General features: G+C 39.2%; 1 protein-coding gene across 1 annotated transcript; it reads left to right on the top strand.

Moving 5' to 3' along the window:
* The first annotated feature begins 642 nt into the window (after nt 1-642).
* On the top strand, nt 643-7,959 carry OXA1L (Mitochondrial inner membrane protein oxa1l). Its single transcript, XM_051208644.1, has 3 exons — nt 643-674; nt 3,977-4,359; nt 4,894-7,959. The coding sequence occupies exons 2-3, from the start codon at nt 4,059-4,061 to the stop codon at nt 5,049-5,051; spliced, it is 459 nt and encodes a 152-aa protein (XP_051073215.1). The 5' UTR covers nt 643-674; nt 3,977-4,058; the 3' UTR covers nt 5,052-7,959.
* The last annotated feature ends 10,670 nt before the right edge of the window (nt 7,960-18,629 follow it).

The following is an 18,629-nucleotide window of genomic DNA, read 5'->3' as shown; positions in this document are numbered from 1 at the left end:
ATTGAAATTGCAAGTCAGGCTGATAAACAGTGCCAACAATCAAGAAACCTAAGTCCAGCGTTTACTGCCGACTACCTCAAACCAGCTGACAGTTTGTCACAATGCCTGAATAGTACTGCGTGCGAAATAAAAGCACCCTAGTAACAAGAAGGGTGGCTAAAATTCGTTATATAAATTACATCTAGAGAAAATATTAGCAGCCTGTAAAAGGTAAAGTTACTTTGTCAAGTGTGGGAAGTGCTTCCTGTTCAATTTGAAAGCCAAGTGAGATAACGCTTCTCGAATAATAAACTTCGCTAGAATCTTTGTGTGAATATATTGGATACTAGGTACTCAGGATCAATGAAATACAGATTGAGAGATTCGTGTATACGCCAAAAATATGACATTGCTCTACCCACTAGTCACGCGACAGCAAGCGCATTATTGTGAAATTCTGTCGATCACAGCATTAAGACCTTCGGGACTAGATGTTGAACAAATAAGTAAGAATATTATTGAACACCCGCAAAACGATAACATGAATGTTTGAATAAATGCTTTTCGTTCATTTTCTTTAGTTTTCAAGTAGGTTAATTCTTTCTGTTTCACGGTAAGTGACTATAATTCTAGTTTGTTTTTTCTGGACATTAGTTACTGTGACGAGTTTGAAGTCAAGGACGCGTGAGCGCCTGGTATCATATGTTTGTTGTTTTGTTGATTTATGGTTATTCTGAATAGTGTTCCCTCTATCTTGAAAAAATTTCGTACATCCTAAACAATTTTCGAGTGAATAGTCTATGAATAATGTACTTAGGCGTATGTCTTGTGATTTATGTGTCAAATACCTTAAAAACAAACTGAAAACTTTGAGGTAGACAAACGGATGTGCCAAGTATATACTATATACACTACGGTCAGAAACACCACATTCCTAAACGTGCTATATGTTTCGACAACAAGTTTAGTGTTTCTCACCTAGGACTCTTAATAAAACTACCAAGCATCAAGGTTCAGATAGATAATTTCAGGTTTGCGGTAAGAAAAAAAGGCAAATAAGAGTTATGATAAAGGGAAAAAGCAAACAAAGAATAAGGAAAATTAATGAAACGGGAAGTGCAATAATAAGATAGATCTTCATTTGCCTTCTGCATCAAGTTGGTTGACACTTTTCCCCTTTATACCTGCATTTTTGCTTCCCTTTCATTTTTACAAGTATACATCATAATTAGATCATGTCACCTGAGGTTTCCAACGATTGGTTGAGGTTGTTCCAGGAAGTGTGCATCTCACATGACATGAATAAACATTCAGTAGCTCCATGTACTGATGATAAGACCTAACTTCAGCACCGCTACCCTTTTTGATCTGTTACTAAACCTACAACTGCTAGCCAGTTTAGATCAGACACTTCTCGATATATTGATAACCTATCAAATATATCTTCAAAATTCTGACTTCTGATTTTACTGCGCGGGCACGATTCGATTATAAGTGTTACAGACTAAGATGTTATCAAACTTTGAATACTTGTGTCATATTCGAATTTTTTAATCTGATGTCGCATGCGCCGTATTGTTAGGTTAGGTGATTAGGGCTAGTCAGCAGGTCTCATGCTAGTTGGCACTAGTCGTTAAGCTGTACTTGCAATCTTGAGGGAATTAATAACATTCGTACCATTCAAACCGTCACCAAGTTTCACACGATGTGAACCGAATGCCATAGTGCTAACATCCCATACTGTGAAGAGGGTTCGAAAACACCAGAAATCAGTCCTATTGAAATTGCAGGTACGGCTGATAAACAGCGCCAACAATCAAAAAACCAGACAGAACAGACGGAAGAAAATAAATATGAATGAAATGAGAAATGCAATAATAACATAGATCTTCATTTGCCTTCTGCATCAAGTTGGTTGACACTTTTCCCCTTTATACCTGCATTTTTGCTTCCCTTTCATTTTTACAAGTATACATCATAATTAGATCATGTCACCTGAGGTTTCCAACGATTGGTTGAGGTTGTTCCAGGAAGTGTGCATCTCACATGACATGAATAAACATTCAGTAGCTCCATGTACTGATGATAAGACCTAACTTCAGCACCGCTACCCTTTTTGATCTGTTACTAAACCGTGTAACATTGCGCCCTTAACTGTACAGGAGTAACGTGTTTTAAGACACCTTTAGATACCTAGGGTTGATGTCTTCATCTTCCGACTTGTCTACTACTCTGTGCTTGACTCTAACACTGCTACTCAGTGGTTCCATAAGAAGCGACAAAAGTCTCAAAACAAATAATCAAATGCTTACAACTAACTCATTTAATCAACTTCTTAACATTTTCATTTACTGTTGTAAAACTACCCAGGGTGTAAAAAGTACGGAGTAAAGTCACCTTTCCAATTTCAAAGACAGGTCTCATCTGTGCAGCAATTGAAACAAGACAGTAATTTCCAAGCGCACAAAACCAGCGTTTCTTCCGTCAACGACCATCATCTTATAACCAAAATTGGGTTTTTCTCCGGGTCCTTAGGTAACATGACCCCTACATTGTCTAAGACGCTCTCTTATTTGTAAAAAGTCGGTGAACGATAGCTAACTCATAAATAGATTTTGTGCGATTCCCATGGTATCATTGAGACATAACATGCACAAAGCAGAAGGGTAGAAGGAAATATCAATGTTGAGGTATCACACTATCCATAACCTACTTCAAACTAATAAGCTACTTCTAGAGTTTAGTGCAACACTGAAAATGAAGCGACATAATCTCATCAATGGATACGAAGAAGTACTCAAGGGAACAAATGTCCTATTGAGTTAGTTTATAAAGGTTGCCTCTTCTGACTACTTTCTGCTCTGAAATTGATGCCACACAGTTGTCTAACATCTCTTAGTGCATTTCGGCTCGCTGATTAGAGTCAATGAGACCTCCTGAGACACTATCATGTATGGTAAAGTAAGAGCTTGTCCCCCTCCTACCAGAAAAGACCTACATAACAAATCAGAAGGCCATCAAATTGAATAACTGTCTCAGGAAAGTAACGTATTTTGTTCATTCTGCACTTAAATTTATCACAAGTCAACTCCATATCATACGTTAAAATATAGACTGTTGGAATGCCTGATTCGATCTTGATCGAATGCTAATGTTAAAGGTGCAAAAATCATTACACATGATCATTAAACTAGTTGTCTGAGTCCTAAAACCGAACGACAATTATACGGACGACTGGGGACACACTAATTATACTGTGGTCCTTTAATAAAATAAAACTGCTTTAATACAGAAGACAACTAGGAGCAACATGATTCAACACAATCTACCAGACAATAAAGGATTAATCAAAGGTAAAAACATTATAAGAAAGTCAAACAGTTGTGACTACTGAATGTGAGGCTAGCTGCCTGTAGTTATGAAAGAGACTAAATTCACGATATTTAAAAACTCACTTGAAGAAGCACATATTTAAAGGCACTTAGTGGATTCAAATTATTGCTCTTCATGAGCTGGTTCATCTTCTCAGAAGTACGCATCACTGCAAATTACAAAACATTGTTATACATTGTCGCATTATACAGCACATGATAACATTAAGTAGCATCTACTGCAAATCTGACAAAAAGTAGAGGTGTTTACAATCATTTTTGTACAGCCAAGATGATGTTGTTTACTTGACAAACAGACAACTATTTCATTGGTTTTCGTCATGTAGACGTTCACATGTTAAAACCCAGTACTACGACGTCTTTTACATATCTTTTGACTCAAAGGTCGAATGGGACAATAACTGTTGGCTTTTGTTTGTAAATGGTGGTCGTGTTATACTAATAGTGAAGTGGGCTAGTTTTAGAGTGGAGAATTATAGTGTATATTTAGTAATCATCAGCTTAAAACTTGCATGTAAACCTGCAACTCTTGCATTTTCTTCTACTCTTTATAATTTAATTGTGTGAATATTGCAGCTTGTTTTTCTCCCCCTTTCGTGCTTTAGGTCGCTTTTCATCGTTTTCTTTAATGGTAATTCGTCTCCGATCATCAGTTTTCTGTTAGCAACATTTATAAATCACAAGGACATGATTCGGCTCAGTAGAATAACGAAAATGTTTTCAGAAACAGTCTTCATTCAGAAGACAAGTTCTGTTCCTTCGATAACAAGAAAACTTTCTACTAACATTTGCCTATCAGCTCCTTCTGATTGTGCCCTTCCTGAGCCTCCGTTGCCACCTAACAAAGAAGCCATTTTGAATACTTTGGGTGAACCAACTCTTTCCTCTCTGGGTTTGAATAGCTATTGGCCTTCGGGTTGGTATCAATGCTTGTTGGAGACTCTACATGTGAACCTAGATTTACCATGGTGGGGCGCTATTGCGGCTTGTAAGTTGCAATTTGTAGTTTTTATCTTTTGAGTAAGTAGTATGTTCATGATCATCCATTTAAAATAATAAATCCAAAAACCTTTGCTGCATGAACTAATCACATTTGTGAGATAATTGTGGAAGAAATTGCGTGTTGCAAAACAAAAATATTTTCTGTCATAGCAAGTAAACTGTATCTTGAAGCATATGACAATTGTAATACTGTGCTAACAATGGATCTCAGTGCTTCATGTGTTAGGTTTACTAAATTTGACGTAAGAATCACCTGCTACTAAGTGTTCATAGTTTGGGAGAGATTCAACACAGCCAGTATCTTTTGTCGACATCAAGGTAGAGGACCATTATTGATTTCATTACCATAGTTAGTTATTCAGTTGTTATAACAACATATTTTCCCCATCATTTACTCAATACTGTTGGGACCTACCAATTCCCATGCTTTGAGTGTACCACAAACTTCTTTACATAAATCATTAGTTGGTTTAAAGTTTAATGAGGATATACGTGTTACGTTGTTTTATCTCTTTTCTAGCAACTGTTTTAATTCGTTTATGTGTGTTTCCTGTCATGGTGCGTCAACGACGTCATTTGGCTGAATATACAAATGTGATGCCTCAAGTCGCTATCCTACAGGAAAGTTTGACACGTGCTAGACTCTCTGGAAACTATATTGAAAGCAAGTTTCACTAACACCATTTTGATAGATTCATATTTTTTGTTTTCAACCAACTGCCTATGTTATAATGGAAAATTTAATGTCACAATTGCCCACTCGAAGTGTACTATGTCTAATATATATTTCTTTACATCTTAGGACGTAAAGACGTTTAGTTGGAAAAAGTGCTATATACGCGTTCGCCTATAGAGTAATGCCTCCTAAATTTTTGTTTGGTGAGGTCTCGAGGAAAGCCTCGAAGGTTAATTTGACGGTTGGTAAGAAGAAGAGGAGGAGGAAAGAGTTATCCTATTTACATATACAAAACCCTTCTTCAAGTTCATCCTGTAACTGGTATCCCATCAAAGTCAATGTCGATCATGAACTCGTTTGTGAACGATATCTTTAAGCTCATTGTTTCAGAAGCCAGCCGGCTATCTCACTACACCAAGAAGTCGACAATTTCAAGCCGAGAAGAGCAGACAGCAGTCTGATTGCTGTTGCCCAGTCGATTGGCAGAACACACTGTATCTCAAGGCACGAATGCAGTGACGAAGTACAATGGGTCTAAATATTTTGTCTGGAGTTTGTGAGTAAAGAACGCCGTGTTACAAAGACACGACCACATGTTTACAGAAGGTTTGGGAGAATGCACGAAGGCTGAAGCATCACTAACCCTCAGACTTGGACCTACTCCCGTTTATCGATTTCACAGACCTATGCCTTGTTCTGCCCTCCTAGTAGTCGAACATGAACTAGAACGGATCCCGAAAATAGGTTTTATTGAACCTGTGAACTCGGTTCGGAATGCACTAATAGTGCTGTTCAGGAAATCCAACAGCGCCGTTCAATTATGTGCAGACTACTCCGCTGGACTAAATGAAGCTTTAGAGTTTCTCCAGTATCTTATACCTTAACCTGAAGGTCTCTTCGCCAAGCTAAACGATGGCAAGTATTTTGCAAAATTGGAGTTATCAGACCCCTATTTACAAATTCCTGTAGCTGATGAAAGTAAAGATCTAACGATCAACACATACAAGGGGCTGTTCCGATGTAACCGACTGTCCTTCGAAGTTAAGACGGCACTCTATTTTCCAGCAAATTTTGGATACTATGTTGCAAGGCATTCCAGGAGCGGCGTCTTATTTGGACGATACCATAATCAGTAGAGCAGACAAAATGGACTTGTAGAAAACTCTTACTACTTACGCACTATGATCCAGCCCTTCCTATTGTGGTCGCAGCAAATGCGTCAGATTATGGAGTTGGAGTAATGATTTCGCATATCTACCCCGACGGATCTGAGAAAGCGACTGCACACTCTGCATGATCATTGACAACGACAGAAAAGAACTACAGCCGGATAGAGAAGGAAGCCATCTCCATTATGTTCGCTGTAAAAAGGTTTCACGAGATGCTGTTTGGCAGACAGTTTACGTTCCTAACAGACCACGAACCACTAATGGCTGTTTTTGGATCGAAGAAGGTTATCCCTGTTTATACAGCGAACCGTCTGCAACGATGGGCAACTACACTGCTGGGGTACGATTTCAAGATAAAGTATCAACCGACAACGGATTTCGGACAGGCGTATGTCCTCTCAAGATTAATTGGCTCCTATTCAAAACAAGATGTGCTTGTAGCTACCGTAGAAGCTAAGGCCGAAGTTCGCAGTGTTGACAGACGCAGTTTCTGGACTTCCATTCACATTCGAGGCCATTGAAGGAGCTAGCGAAAAGGATGATACGTTGAAGATCATTCGCCGTTTTATACTCAACAAGTTGCCTTCACTTCGACCCCATAAGGAGCTTTTACATTACTTTCCTCGGTGAGACTCCTTGACAATTGTCGATTCGTGCACCATCCTTGGCTACCGTACCGTTATCTTTAAAATTCCTCGACATCGAATCCAGAATTAGTTCCATAGCGAGCACCTAGTAATTGGTAAACTTAAGTCACTAGCTCAGAGATACACATGCTAGCCGTCAATGGACCGTGATATAGAACAAGAGTGTCGTAGCTGTTGGTCCTGTCTAGAAGCCACAAAGGGCCCGAGCAATAAGTCTTACGCAAGAGACTTTAAAGGGGGATATGTGTGGACAACCTCCGGGTGAACTCAAAGAAGCTCGGAAAGAGTTAAAAACATTCTACCCAATCATCTTTTGGAATAACATTTCAGAATCTTCCCGATTGGACAAATGCCAAAAACCACTGCACGCGGATTGGATGATTGTAATGATGATTTCGTTTTTACTAAAAAACTATAAATAGTTGAGAGTCTTGTACCATATTTGACACTGTTTAGAATAACATCTCTTCACACCCATCTTCTAACTTGCAACCTGAAGGGTTCTAGCGTCAGAGTGCTCAAGTAGTACGCAGTATGGTAAAAATCAAGCTTTAGATATAACAGTGTATACAATGTATAGGATTGATATCTAAGTGTGAATTTATGTTATTCGTTGTATTAGAATAAATTATCATTTTTATTATAATCAGCTTTATTCAATATTATCTTTTTGGTACAATATAGAATTCTCAGCGTAAAGTATTTCGACAAGTTTCCGTTTCTTTCTTCTTGGTCGGTCCTGGCGATAAATATTGAGTGATCGCCAGTTAGATGTTAGCAGTTCAGTAAATGAACATCTGAATAATGTGCATTCTTTTCGCTGTATATTGCCAGCAACCACATTGCCTCTTATTGAGTTTTTTGTAACTTTGACAACGAAAGGTTGTACACTTTTCAGAAACGCAGCAGAATAGGTTATGCGATTAATAAACATAATGATATATTAAAACAACCAAAAATAGATAACTTGTTGAAATATCTAGATGGCAGGAACAGGTAGCCCAGATGCTCAAGCAGGCCGCCCTTTATGTATTCCATCAAGCTTTCCACCAATTGACGTATTTTTTACTGATATTTACTATCTGTTGTATGAAGGATCGGTTAGAGAAAGCTCCAAGCTTGGATAGGTTGCCGGAATCTTTGTAGATAGTTATCTGATCCGATCTTGTTGATAATATTAATAATTCAGAGGCACCGAATGCTTGCTTATCAACTATTCCCTTAGTTATTTGCCACCATAGTCATTGCTAGAGAAACCCTTGACTGTATAGAATAGGCTGTACCGTTTAAGGAATTTTATAATTTTAATCCGATTTATACGCCTTATTAAATTAGAATCGTCTAAATTGTACAGAGTGAATGTGTGTTCTCATATAATTGAATACGGATAACTCAGAAACGCTTCGTACGCTATACAGAAGAACGTAGTCTGGTATAATCAAATAAATTTCGTTTCGTTAGTACTGCGTTCAAACCGTATATTGGGATTTCAGTCATAGCAGTATGGGTTTTTTAAGTTGTTTCCTTATAGTAGATCGACTGACACTCTAGTGCTTTAAATAGATTAATGTAAATCACTCAATATAATGATGAATAATGGACTGAGGAAAGCATGAATAGAGGAGAATCAACGAAAACGAAGTGTTTGACATCATTTAGAACTCTTGAAATTTTTCAGTGAAATACAATGTTTGGATACACAGATGAAATTTCGCTTCTATTGCTTGCAATTATGATTGCCATTTTTTAGTATTGTTTCTTTCGTAAATTCATTAGTGTAGCGCAAACGTTCCATATTCTCTAGACATCACGATGATTCAACATTTTTAAATCAAGAAAAATGACGAATTAACTATACGTGTATGCTGTTAGTCATATATAAAACTGTTGTTCATGAGGAAACGGAAATTCTGTCACACGGATTACATGTATGCGGACTCGTGTACACGTGTAAGAGCATGCATATATGTAAACTATTACAAGTAAGACCTAACTGACCTCTTGGTTTATAGTAATCATTAGAACCGTTGTGATCGTTACTCTACTTGAGTGTTTTTAATACTATTTATTTTGGAGTGTTATTTGTCATTCGGCTGTCAACCTTCAGACTAACAAGATAACCCCCAAACATTCGATACTTGATCACATAGGCACAACTGATTCAAATGTGATGAAACAATAAGAGACCAGGTCAACTTCTGGGATTTTTGGTAATAATGTATGTCTAATTACCCAAAAACCTAGAAAAAGCAAACAAGCCAGAGAGGTGGCTCAAAAGGAAAGCCGGAGGGATCTAAGTTAATCAAGAGGAGAAACGAAAACAAAACAAACAAATTTATACAGATTATGTTGAGCCACTGCACAAACCCACGTGCTTCTTCTTGTCAGCTGCTTTTATTTGCCTGCTCGTAACATCTAACTCCAACAAACTACAATGATTTCTTCCTCTTATGACGGAACCTAAGCAGTTCGCGAGAACCACCACCATCATGCAGACTGAAGGCCACGACAAGTCGAGTCGATCAACTATTTTATTCATATTTGTTACATGTGCAACGCGTATAACGGCAGACTTACACGATATCAGATGCTAGCAGTGGCCTGCTCAATTACCTGTCATAGCTCAGCTTACATCCTACCAATTCACAGGCTGAATTATAAGGCATGATCCATAAATTACATGCGCACAGCATGCTTCCCAAATTATTAAGTTTATAGTTGTTATAAAGTAGACTCGTATAGCGCTTGCTGTAAACCACGACCTTGAGGAGACGCGTACGTCAAGTTTGTTCTAGACGTCGGAAGTTACATAGCTGTGCCCTCAGAGCAAGATTCTGAAGAAAAGAAGAAAGAGAAACAGAAGAGCAGCAAGCCACTCGGATGTGAACGCCAAATGTTGCTTAATACTGTGTAGTAGAACAGATAGGGGTTGTGGCAAGCCCTTTTCACTACTGTATCATTTATCTAGTCATTTTAACTCAGATTCAATTCACTATGTTAATTTCGGTGTGTATGATCGAAAGTATGTCTGTACATTAACGCTTAAGCTATCTTCCTATTGGTCTCAATGTTCAGATAATCGATAATCTATCCACACCCGATTAACTCTCAAATATATATGGATTTTTTAACAGACTCACTCACACTCTCCCTGTTTCATCGTGTGCTTGCTCACCGAACGCTTGTGGATTATTATTATTCATTATCAATAAACTATCTCTATAACTGGTGTTCAGGCTTTTTAATAATCTCGAGTAAATTCGCAATTCTACTAGGAGATTAAGCCTATCTAAAATACTCAGTTACGGGATATTATTATTTGGAGTCAGATATTGAGGACATCATCTTCAACATTTTGGTGACCCGCCTTTAGAACGCGCACCATTTTCCTAGAAAGTCTGCTGCATTCTCCTCAAGAGTATCACAAAGAACTTCATATTGGAATTATTATTATAATAATTAACAATCCATTGACAGTCATAATAAATTCTCTCATAATATTTTCCCTTTGGAATTATTACTGTATATTCTCATACATATACCCAAAGTGACAATTTTTCTTTTCGGTGAGTATTATATATATTTCTTGTTGTTATTTTTGATTTCTCTTCATATTGTATATTACAATCCTCGGCTTATTATTACTATTGCTTCTTCGTATCATGGCACTTGATAACTCGCTAAGCCTTTCATCTAAATCTACTTCCGTGGGTGCCATCTCTGTACCTTTACCCATTTTTATTCCACGAAAGGCTGGACTCTGGTTTGCTCGTTTAGAAAGCTTTTTTGTAGCAAACAAAATCACAAACCAGAGTACGAAATTTAGTTATGCAAATTCACTGCTTCCAGATGACGTCATTGAACAAGTGCCGGATGTCATTTTTAAGCCGGATCCTGACTCACCATTCGATTGTCTAAAAAGAGAGGTCATTCGTGTCACATCTCTCACCGACCAACAGACAATTGATCAACTTTTAGCCAACGTGGAGCTAGGTGATATTACACCATCACAGTTAAAACGCCACATGACAAACTTATTAGGAAATCGTATAGTAGACAAACGTCTACTATATCAATTGTGGCTCAGACGTCTCCCTCAAAACATTCAACAGATACTTGCAATTGGAGACGAAGACGTCGATTTTGATAGGCTAGCAGACATAGCCGACAGAATTTACGAACGGTCCAAGACTCACCTTGTATCTCAAATCCAATCAAGCTCAGCTGACGAGATCGCCGAGTTACGACGATCAGTTGGTACCCTTACGAAACAGATAGCTCAGACCCAATTATTGAATGCCTCCCACAGCAAGCGTAGAGGAACATCCACAAGCCGTAGACGACGTAGTCCAAGCACTACTAGACACAACATTTGTTGGTACCATAGAACATATGGCAAACAAGCTAGAAAATGTACTACGCCTTGTAACTTTGCAAGCACACAGAAAAAGGAACGTCAAGACCGTAGGTTAATGACGACTGCACTCACTGACCACAACTTTCAAGACAGTCGTCTATTATATGTAACAGACAAAAGAACCGGCACACAGTTTTTAGTCGACACTGGGGCAGAGGTTAGTGTAGTACCACCTACTGCACTCGAGAAAAACACACCTGACCCCAAACTAAAACTACAAGCTGCAAACAAGTCTGACATCAAGACGTACGGCAAAAGGCGGTTGCAATTAAATTTCGGTCCTAAATCTAATTTTTCCTGGAGTTTCATCATAGCGGACATCCTCGTTCCTATAATCGGCATTGATTTTCTGCAATTCCACAAAATACTGGTAGACGTCAGAAATAGGAAACTTGTCCTTGCCGAACAGAGTAAGGAAATTAGGGGAATTATATCAAATGAGACTTCCATACATTTATTAGTTAAACCTTATCATGAGAACGATAAATACGTCAATTTACTTAATCAGTTTCCAGATTTATTACGACCGAGTTTCAAACACGACAAACCGACGCATACTGTCGTACACCACATAAAGACAGAGGGTCCACCTGTGTTCGCACGTCCAAGACGCCTTGATCCCTCTCGTCTGGCTATCGCAAAGAACGAATTCAACAAAATGATTGAGTTGGGCATCATACGCCCCTCCGATAGTCCGTGGGCATCACCGCTCCATATGGTACCTAAGAAAAACTCTTCCGAAGTTAGACCGTGCGGTGACTATAGAGCTCTCAACAGCCGGACCATACCAGATAGATATCCTCTCCCACATCTGCATGACTTCACTCATAGCCTATCTGACGTGTCGATCTTTTCGAAAATTGACCTCGTCCGTGCTTACCATCACATTCCAATTCATCCAGACGATGTTCCTAAAACAGCCATTACTACCCCCTTTGGACTATACGAATTCGTCCGTATGCCTTTCGGATTAAGGAATGCTGCACAAAGTTTCCAGCGTTTTATTGACCAAGTGGTACGGGGCTTACCGTTTGTGTATGCTTACGTAGATGACCTACTTATAGCAAGCAAAGATGAAAATGAACATCTAACTCATCTGAAAATGCTTTTTGAGAAGCTAAACGAGTATGGGTTAGCGGTCAATCCTGACAAATGTGAGTTCGGAAAACAAGCCCTCACCTTTTTAGGTCACGTACTTGATAAGCAAGGCATTAAACCAGTTCCTGAGGAAACACAAGCTATCAAAAATTATCCTTTGCCTGATTCATTCAAGAAACTACGACGTTTCCTTGGGATGATCAACTTTTACAGACGTTTTATCCCTAAATGTGCAGACTTAGCAAAACCACTAACTGATTTATTAAGGGGACGAGCTAAATCATTAGCAATGACACCGCAAGCAATTCAAGCATTTGATCAGTTGAAAAGCGCTTTAAGCACAGAGGCATTACTCGCACGACGAGAGGTTGATGCACCTTTAGCAATAATGACCGACGCTTCTAACGTAGCAGTAGGTGCTGTACTTCAGCAACGTGTCAATGAACAATGGCAACCCCTTGCATTTTTCTCAAAAAAGCTAAACGCAACGCAAACAAAATATAGCACATTCGGTAGAGAACTGTTGGCTATCTACTTAGCCATCAAACACTTTCGCTACATGTTAGAAGGCAATTCTTTCACGATATATACTGATCACAAACCCCTAACTAAGTCCTTGATGCACAATCATGATAAATATAGTCCGCGCGAAATTCGTCAACTAGAATTCATTTCACAATTTGCAGCTGATATACGCTATATTAAAGGCAATGCAAATGAGGCAGCAGATGCACTATCGAGATTAAATATCAATACCTTCTCGATCCCTGATATAGACTATCAATAAATGGCAAAGCATCAAAAGCTCGATACGGAGCTACAAAAGCTTTTGCAGTCTAAGGAAACGAAATTATTATTCCAAAACATCCCCATAAACAACAAGGACACCTTAACTTGTGATACCTCAACAGGTAAAACTCGCCCTTTTGTACCTTTCGGTATGAGACGAAATATTTTTGAGAAAAAACAGACAACTGTAAAACCGTCTAAACCTGCAGCAGAGCAAGCACCATTCAAACTACCTGCAACAAGCAACACTTCAAACCAAAGTTCAGCAGCAGCACAAACTACAACAAGATCAGGAAGAAGAGTACATTGGCCAGATAGGTATGTAGCAACCACTATATTTATCTAGACCAAATCCTGAGACTAATCTTATAACACATAAAAATCCTACTTTATTTTGATTACTATTTTTTTATTTATTGGCCCCACGGATCATCATTATGCTTACATTTTAACTTTATACAATTCATTAATGCTAAATATACACTTGTATATACATGATATGAAACGTTTCAACACACAAGCTGTTATTACAATTTTACGCTTACTCATCATATTGAGTTGTACTTTCATTTTTAAAACAGTTCCGTTCTTTATCTCTTTGTCGAACATAGATGTTAATCCAATTTTTTTTTTGCTACATAAAAACATCAATGTTCTGGATGGGAGCTTATGTGGCAAGCCCATTTCACTACTGTATCATTTATCTAGTCATTGTAACTCAGATTCAATTCACTATGTTAATTTCGGTGTGTATGATCGAAAGTATGTCTGTACATTAACGCTTAAGCTATCTTCCTATTGGTCTCAATGTTCAGATAATCGATAATCTATCCACACCCGATTAACTCTCAAATATATATGGATTTTTTAACAGACTCACTCACACTCTCCCTGTTTCATCGTGTGCTTGCTCACCGAACGCTTGTGGATTATTATTATTCATTATCAATAAACTATCTCTATAACTGGTGTTCAGGCTTTTTAATAATCTCGAGTAAATTCGCAATTCTACTAGGAGATTAAGCCTATCTAAAATACTTAGTTACGGGATTTTATTATTTGGAGTCAGATATAGAGGACATTAGCCTCAACAGGGTATGATAAATTAGATTAAATTCATAATATCTCTTGTTAGAGTGAAATGGAGTCAGAGGTTCCATATAAGAGAATGTGGTAATAAGGAACGATGAGTTGAGATGTTTAACAGGTTGGAGTAAGCTCACATGAAGGAAGGGAAGTCAAGGCTGGTACAAGGAAAGCGGTTTATTAGAAGGGAATATGCATATAGAGGGTGAAGTGTTAATAATTGTAATGACTATATCTTTTATTGTCTAATTTTTTCTTTCTTTTCTTTTTTTGTCCATCCGATGCCAGCCACACAATCCCAGTGTAAAAGTCCGAGTTAGCATGTTATAGGTTGTCTTAGTAGAATAGCTAATCCAGTATAAAAATGGAAACATGAGTGTGAGTGGTGAGCGTAGGAAGACAACCTATATCACATATTGATTGAGGTTTGAACATCTGGACTTCCTGTTTATTGCTCAAGATGACAATTATATACGATTCCACATTCAGCATGCCACTGGGGAATAACACATATATGTTAGAACCCAACTATTCTGAACTACATTGTTGTGTTTCATCTCAACCAAAATAGTGGTCAGCCACTCAGGAAAAGCGCATGCTTTTTATCAGAACTCACCTTATATCCTCTGAAACGCAACCCTCCTTGGAGATCTTCTACACTGGCAAGCATTTGCAAAATCATTATGGTTCATGAAACTTGTAATAGTTGACATATATTTCTACACATAATTTTGCGCCACAAAAGCACACCACGTGTGAACCAAATGGCTTGATGCTAACATCCTATAATTTGAAGCGGGTTCGAACTCTCCAAGGAATATCAGTTCCATTGAAATTGCAAGTCAGGCTGATAAACAGTGCCAACAATCAAGAAACCTAAGTCCAGCGTTTACTGCCGACTACCTCAAACCAGCTGACAGTTTGTCACAATGCCTGAATAGTACTGCGTGCGAAATAAAAGCACCCTAGTAACAAGAAGGGTGGCTAAAATTCGTTATATAAATTACATCTAGAGAAAATATTAGCAGCCTGTAAAAGGTAAAGTTACTTTGTCAAGTGTGGGAAGTGCTTCCTGTTCAATTTGAAAGCCAAGTGAGATAACGCTTCTCGAATAATAAACTTCGCTAGAATCTTTGTGTGAATATATTGGATACTAGGTACTCAGGATCAATGAAATACAGATTGAGAGATTCGTGTATACGCCAAAAATATGACATTGCTCTACCCACTAGTCACGCGACAGCAAGCGCATTATTGTGAAATTCTGTCGATCACAGCATTAAGACCTTCGGGACTAGATGTTGAACAAATAAGTAAGAATATTATTGAACACCCGCAAAACGATAACATGAATGTTTGAATAAATGCTTTTCGTTCATTTTTTTTAGTTTTCAAGTAGGTTAATTCTTTCTGTTTCACGGTAAGTGACTATAATTCTAGTTTGATATTTCAGGACCGCGTTTTTCGAACGGGAAGTTTAGTCCTAACGTGATTTGCATTTATCAAACTTTTGCTGTGTTCTTACGCAACAAAAGTACCATTTCAGTTCTAAAGAATGTATCCTGAGCTATACGTTCGGTAGATTATTTTTTTTTTTGAGTTTCACTATATTTAATAGTTACCTGTGGTTTTGCCTCAGCTTACTATTCGGTTTTTTTTTTGTTTTTCACGTATAGACTAGTTTCAGTTTATATCACTCGTTTTGTCCATTTTTGTCCGTTTTCAGTGTGCTTTTTAGTGTTTTTTTTAAAAGGTCCTAGGCTCTTGCAAGCATCTATAACATAATTTGCTTCAACACCGTCATGAAAAACTCATGCAAACGTCCGGGATGCCGTTTTGCTGTCACAACTGGCATGCAGTGCGACAACTGCAAAGGTTGGTTCCACGAAGCATGCACAGATCTGACAGCAACTGCTTACAACAGACTCAGCAAGTCAGAGCAAAAGTGGGTGTGTGTCACGTGCAACACAGACTCCGTAGTCTTGCTGAGTAACATCATTGTCCTACTGACAAGTCTTCGGAACAAGTTGTCAGTTAACTTGGAATACGATAGTAAAAAAACTGATATACAAACAAGAGAGTGCAACGGGCTCAAAAACAGGGATATCGATAGGTATTCCATCGATGGAGCATCCATGCACACTAACGACGACGTGTCGAGGCTCAGTACCATCATTACGTCGACGGTACTGAACTCCCTAGGCAAACTCGGGTCTCCCAGCTCAGGGTCCCCGAACACAACAGTGGTTGCCAAAAACCCTGCATGTGATTCGACCCACGTTAAGAGAGCCCAAAAGAACCAGGCATCACCGCCTAAGCCGAGCAACCCAAGAGTTGCTGCACGGAAAATAACTGGTAATTTAGTCGCACAGTCTACCCCCAAGACTGTTCGTCCGGTCAATAAAGAGCCCATGATTCATAAACGCACACTGACCTCCAAACAACAAGTTACTAAACCTGAACCCATCGTGAAACCTGGTAAATTAACAACAGTTCGTGACGATTCTCTCATTATCATGAACCTCGTTGACAAGCCTGATCTTCCTCTCAGTCTGCAGGACAAAAACGACAGGATGCTCTGGGGTGAATTGAACAAGAAGCTCGAACTTCCTAGAATAGAGCCTTTGACGGTCACCCGGCTCACTCGAGGAAAGGATTCTAAGCATCTAAATCACCCGAGGCTTCTCCGAGTAACACTTAAGGCTGCTACCGACGTAGAGGACGTCTTGCTAGCAAGCCACTTGCTGAAATCAGATGGTAACGTAAGAATACTGCCCGACATACCGTACTCTGAGCGCAGTATCATACGAAACGTCCCTAAAGAATCTCGTGAGAAGTTTTTCCGCGGAAGAAACATAATTGTCCAAGGTATACCGGAAAATGTAGACCCTACTCAATCAAATTCTGACATCAGGGAATGGAAATTCATCAAACAGTCCTTGAGGCTCAAACACATACTGACTCAGCATGTGACGAGACTAGCCAAGAAGGACGGTGATCTTAGACCCCGTCTAATGAAGATAACCTTCCCATCTTCCCACATGGCGGCTGCAGTTCTGGAAGCATTTCGTGCTAATAGACGTCGATTGCCACCTGGAATCCACATGCACCCGGATAGGCCATACGAAGTTAGGACCAAGAACAAAGACAAGTTGGAGCTGACCATTCCACTTGTGGACTGTCTAAACGATAAAAAAACGTGTAAAGGACAGGGCCTACCACCTCGGCAAACCTCACATAGGTGGGCTACCTGTCCATTCACATAAGGTTCATACAGAAAAACAGGACGAAGCTCACGCGTTCCAAATTGAAAGCATAAACTGCTTATATATGAACGCCGCGAGTCTACCAAACAAACTGGATGAACTACGTGAACTAAGCAACGCTAATAAGGCCCATCTGATAGGAATATCTGAAACCTGGATATCTTCTCAGTTCTCGGACCAAGAGTTAGCATTGCCTGGGATGACTTTGTTCCGCAACGACAGAAAAACAGGAATTGGGGGCGGAGTAGCCATATACATAAGCTCTTGCTTGGAGGTGCACCAGGTTCACAACCTCGAGTTTAACAATCTTGAGGAATCCATATGGTGCTCTGTAAGATTGTCTAGTACTTCCAGGTGTCTAGTCGGAGTCATTTACAGGAAGCCAACTGCCGACACCGAGTACGATAGTCGTATGCTGGAAGGACTATCCCGCTCTATCCGTCTCGGTTTCACACACATCCTGATTCTAGGGGACTTTAATCTCCCTAGAGTCAACTTCGCGGAACACACGTACACTGGAGGCGACAACTCAATTGAAGCTCGGTTCTTCAACCTCATCGATGACTTGGGCTTATATGAAAATGTGAGGTCGGCAACTCGTTGGAGAAACAGTCAGACACCATCGCGCTTAGACTGTGTATTCACTAACGAAGAATTCCTAGTCGACAACCTCTCAATCCTGGCTCCTCTGGGAAAAAGCGATCATGCCGTCATAGCCTTCAGTTTTGTCATCAAAACTAAGCTAAGGTATCCCAACAATAATTTGCGTTGGAATTTTAAACGGCTGAATGTGCCAGCTCTACATGACTATCTACAACAGGTGGTTTGGGATGTTCACCCTCAAATCGATGTGGATGGTCATTGGGACTTCTTACTGCACACGCTCTTATGTGCTACAGACCATTCAGTTCCTCAAACGGTTCCCAAAAGCTTCAAGCCACCTACAGTAATCAAGAACCGTACCCTTCGCCTCCTAAGCCGCAAACGGCACTGTTGGGCGGAATACAAACGAACTAATAACGATGGAGCGTATAGGCAATACAAACATATCAGGAACACATGCACGAAGGCTATAAGAGAAGACAGGCTTCAGTACCAAACAAAGCTT

Source organism: Schistosoma haematobium, chromosome 1 (assembly GCF_000699445.3).
Source record: "Schistosoma haematobium chromosome 1, whole genome shotgun sequence".
Taxonomy (NCBI): domain Eukaryota; kingdom Metazoa; phylum Platyhelminthes; class Trematoda; order Strigeidida; family Schistosomatidae; genus Schistosoma; species Schistosoma haematobium.
The sequence above is the reverse complement of the archived record's forward strand: the minus strand, read 5'-3'. Positions and strand labels throughout refer to the sequence as shown.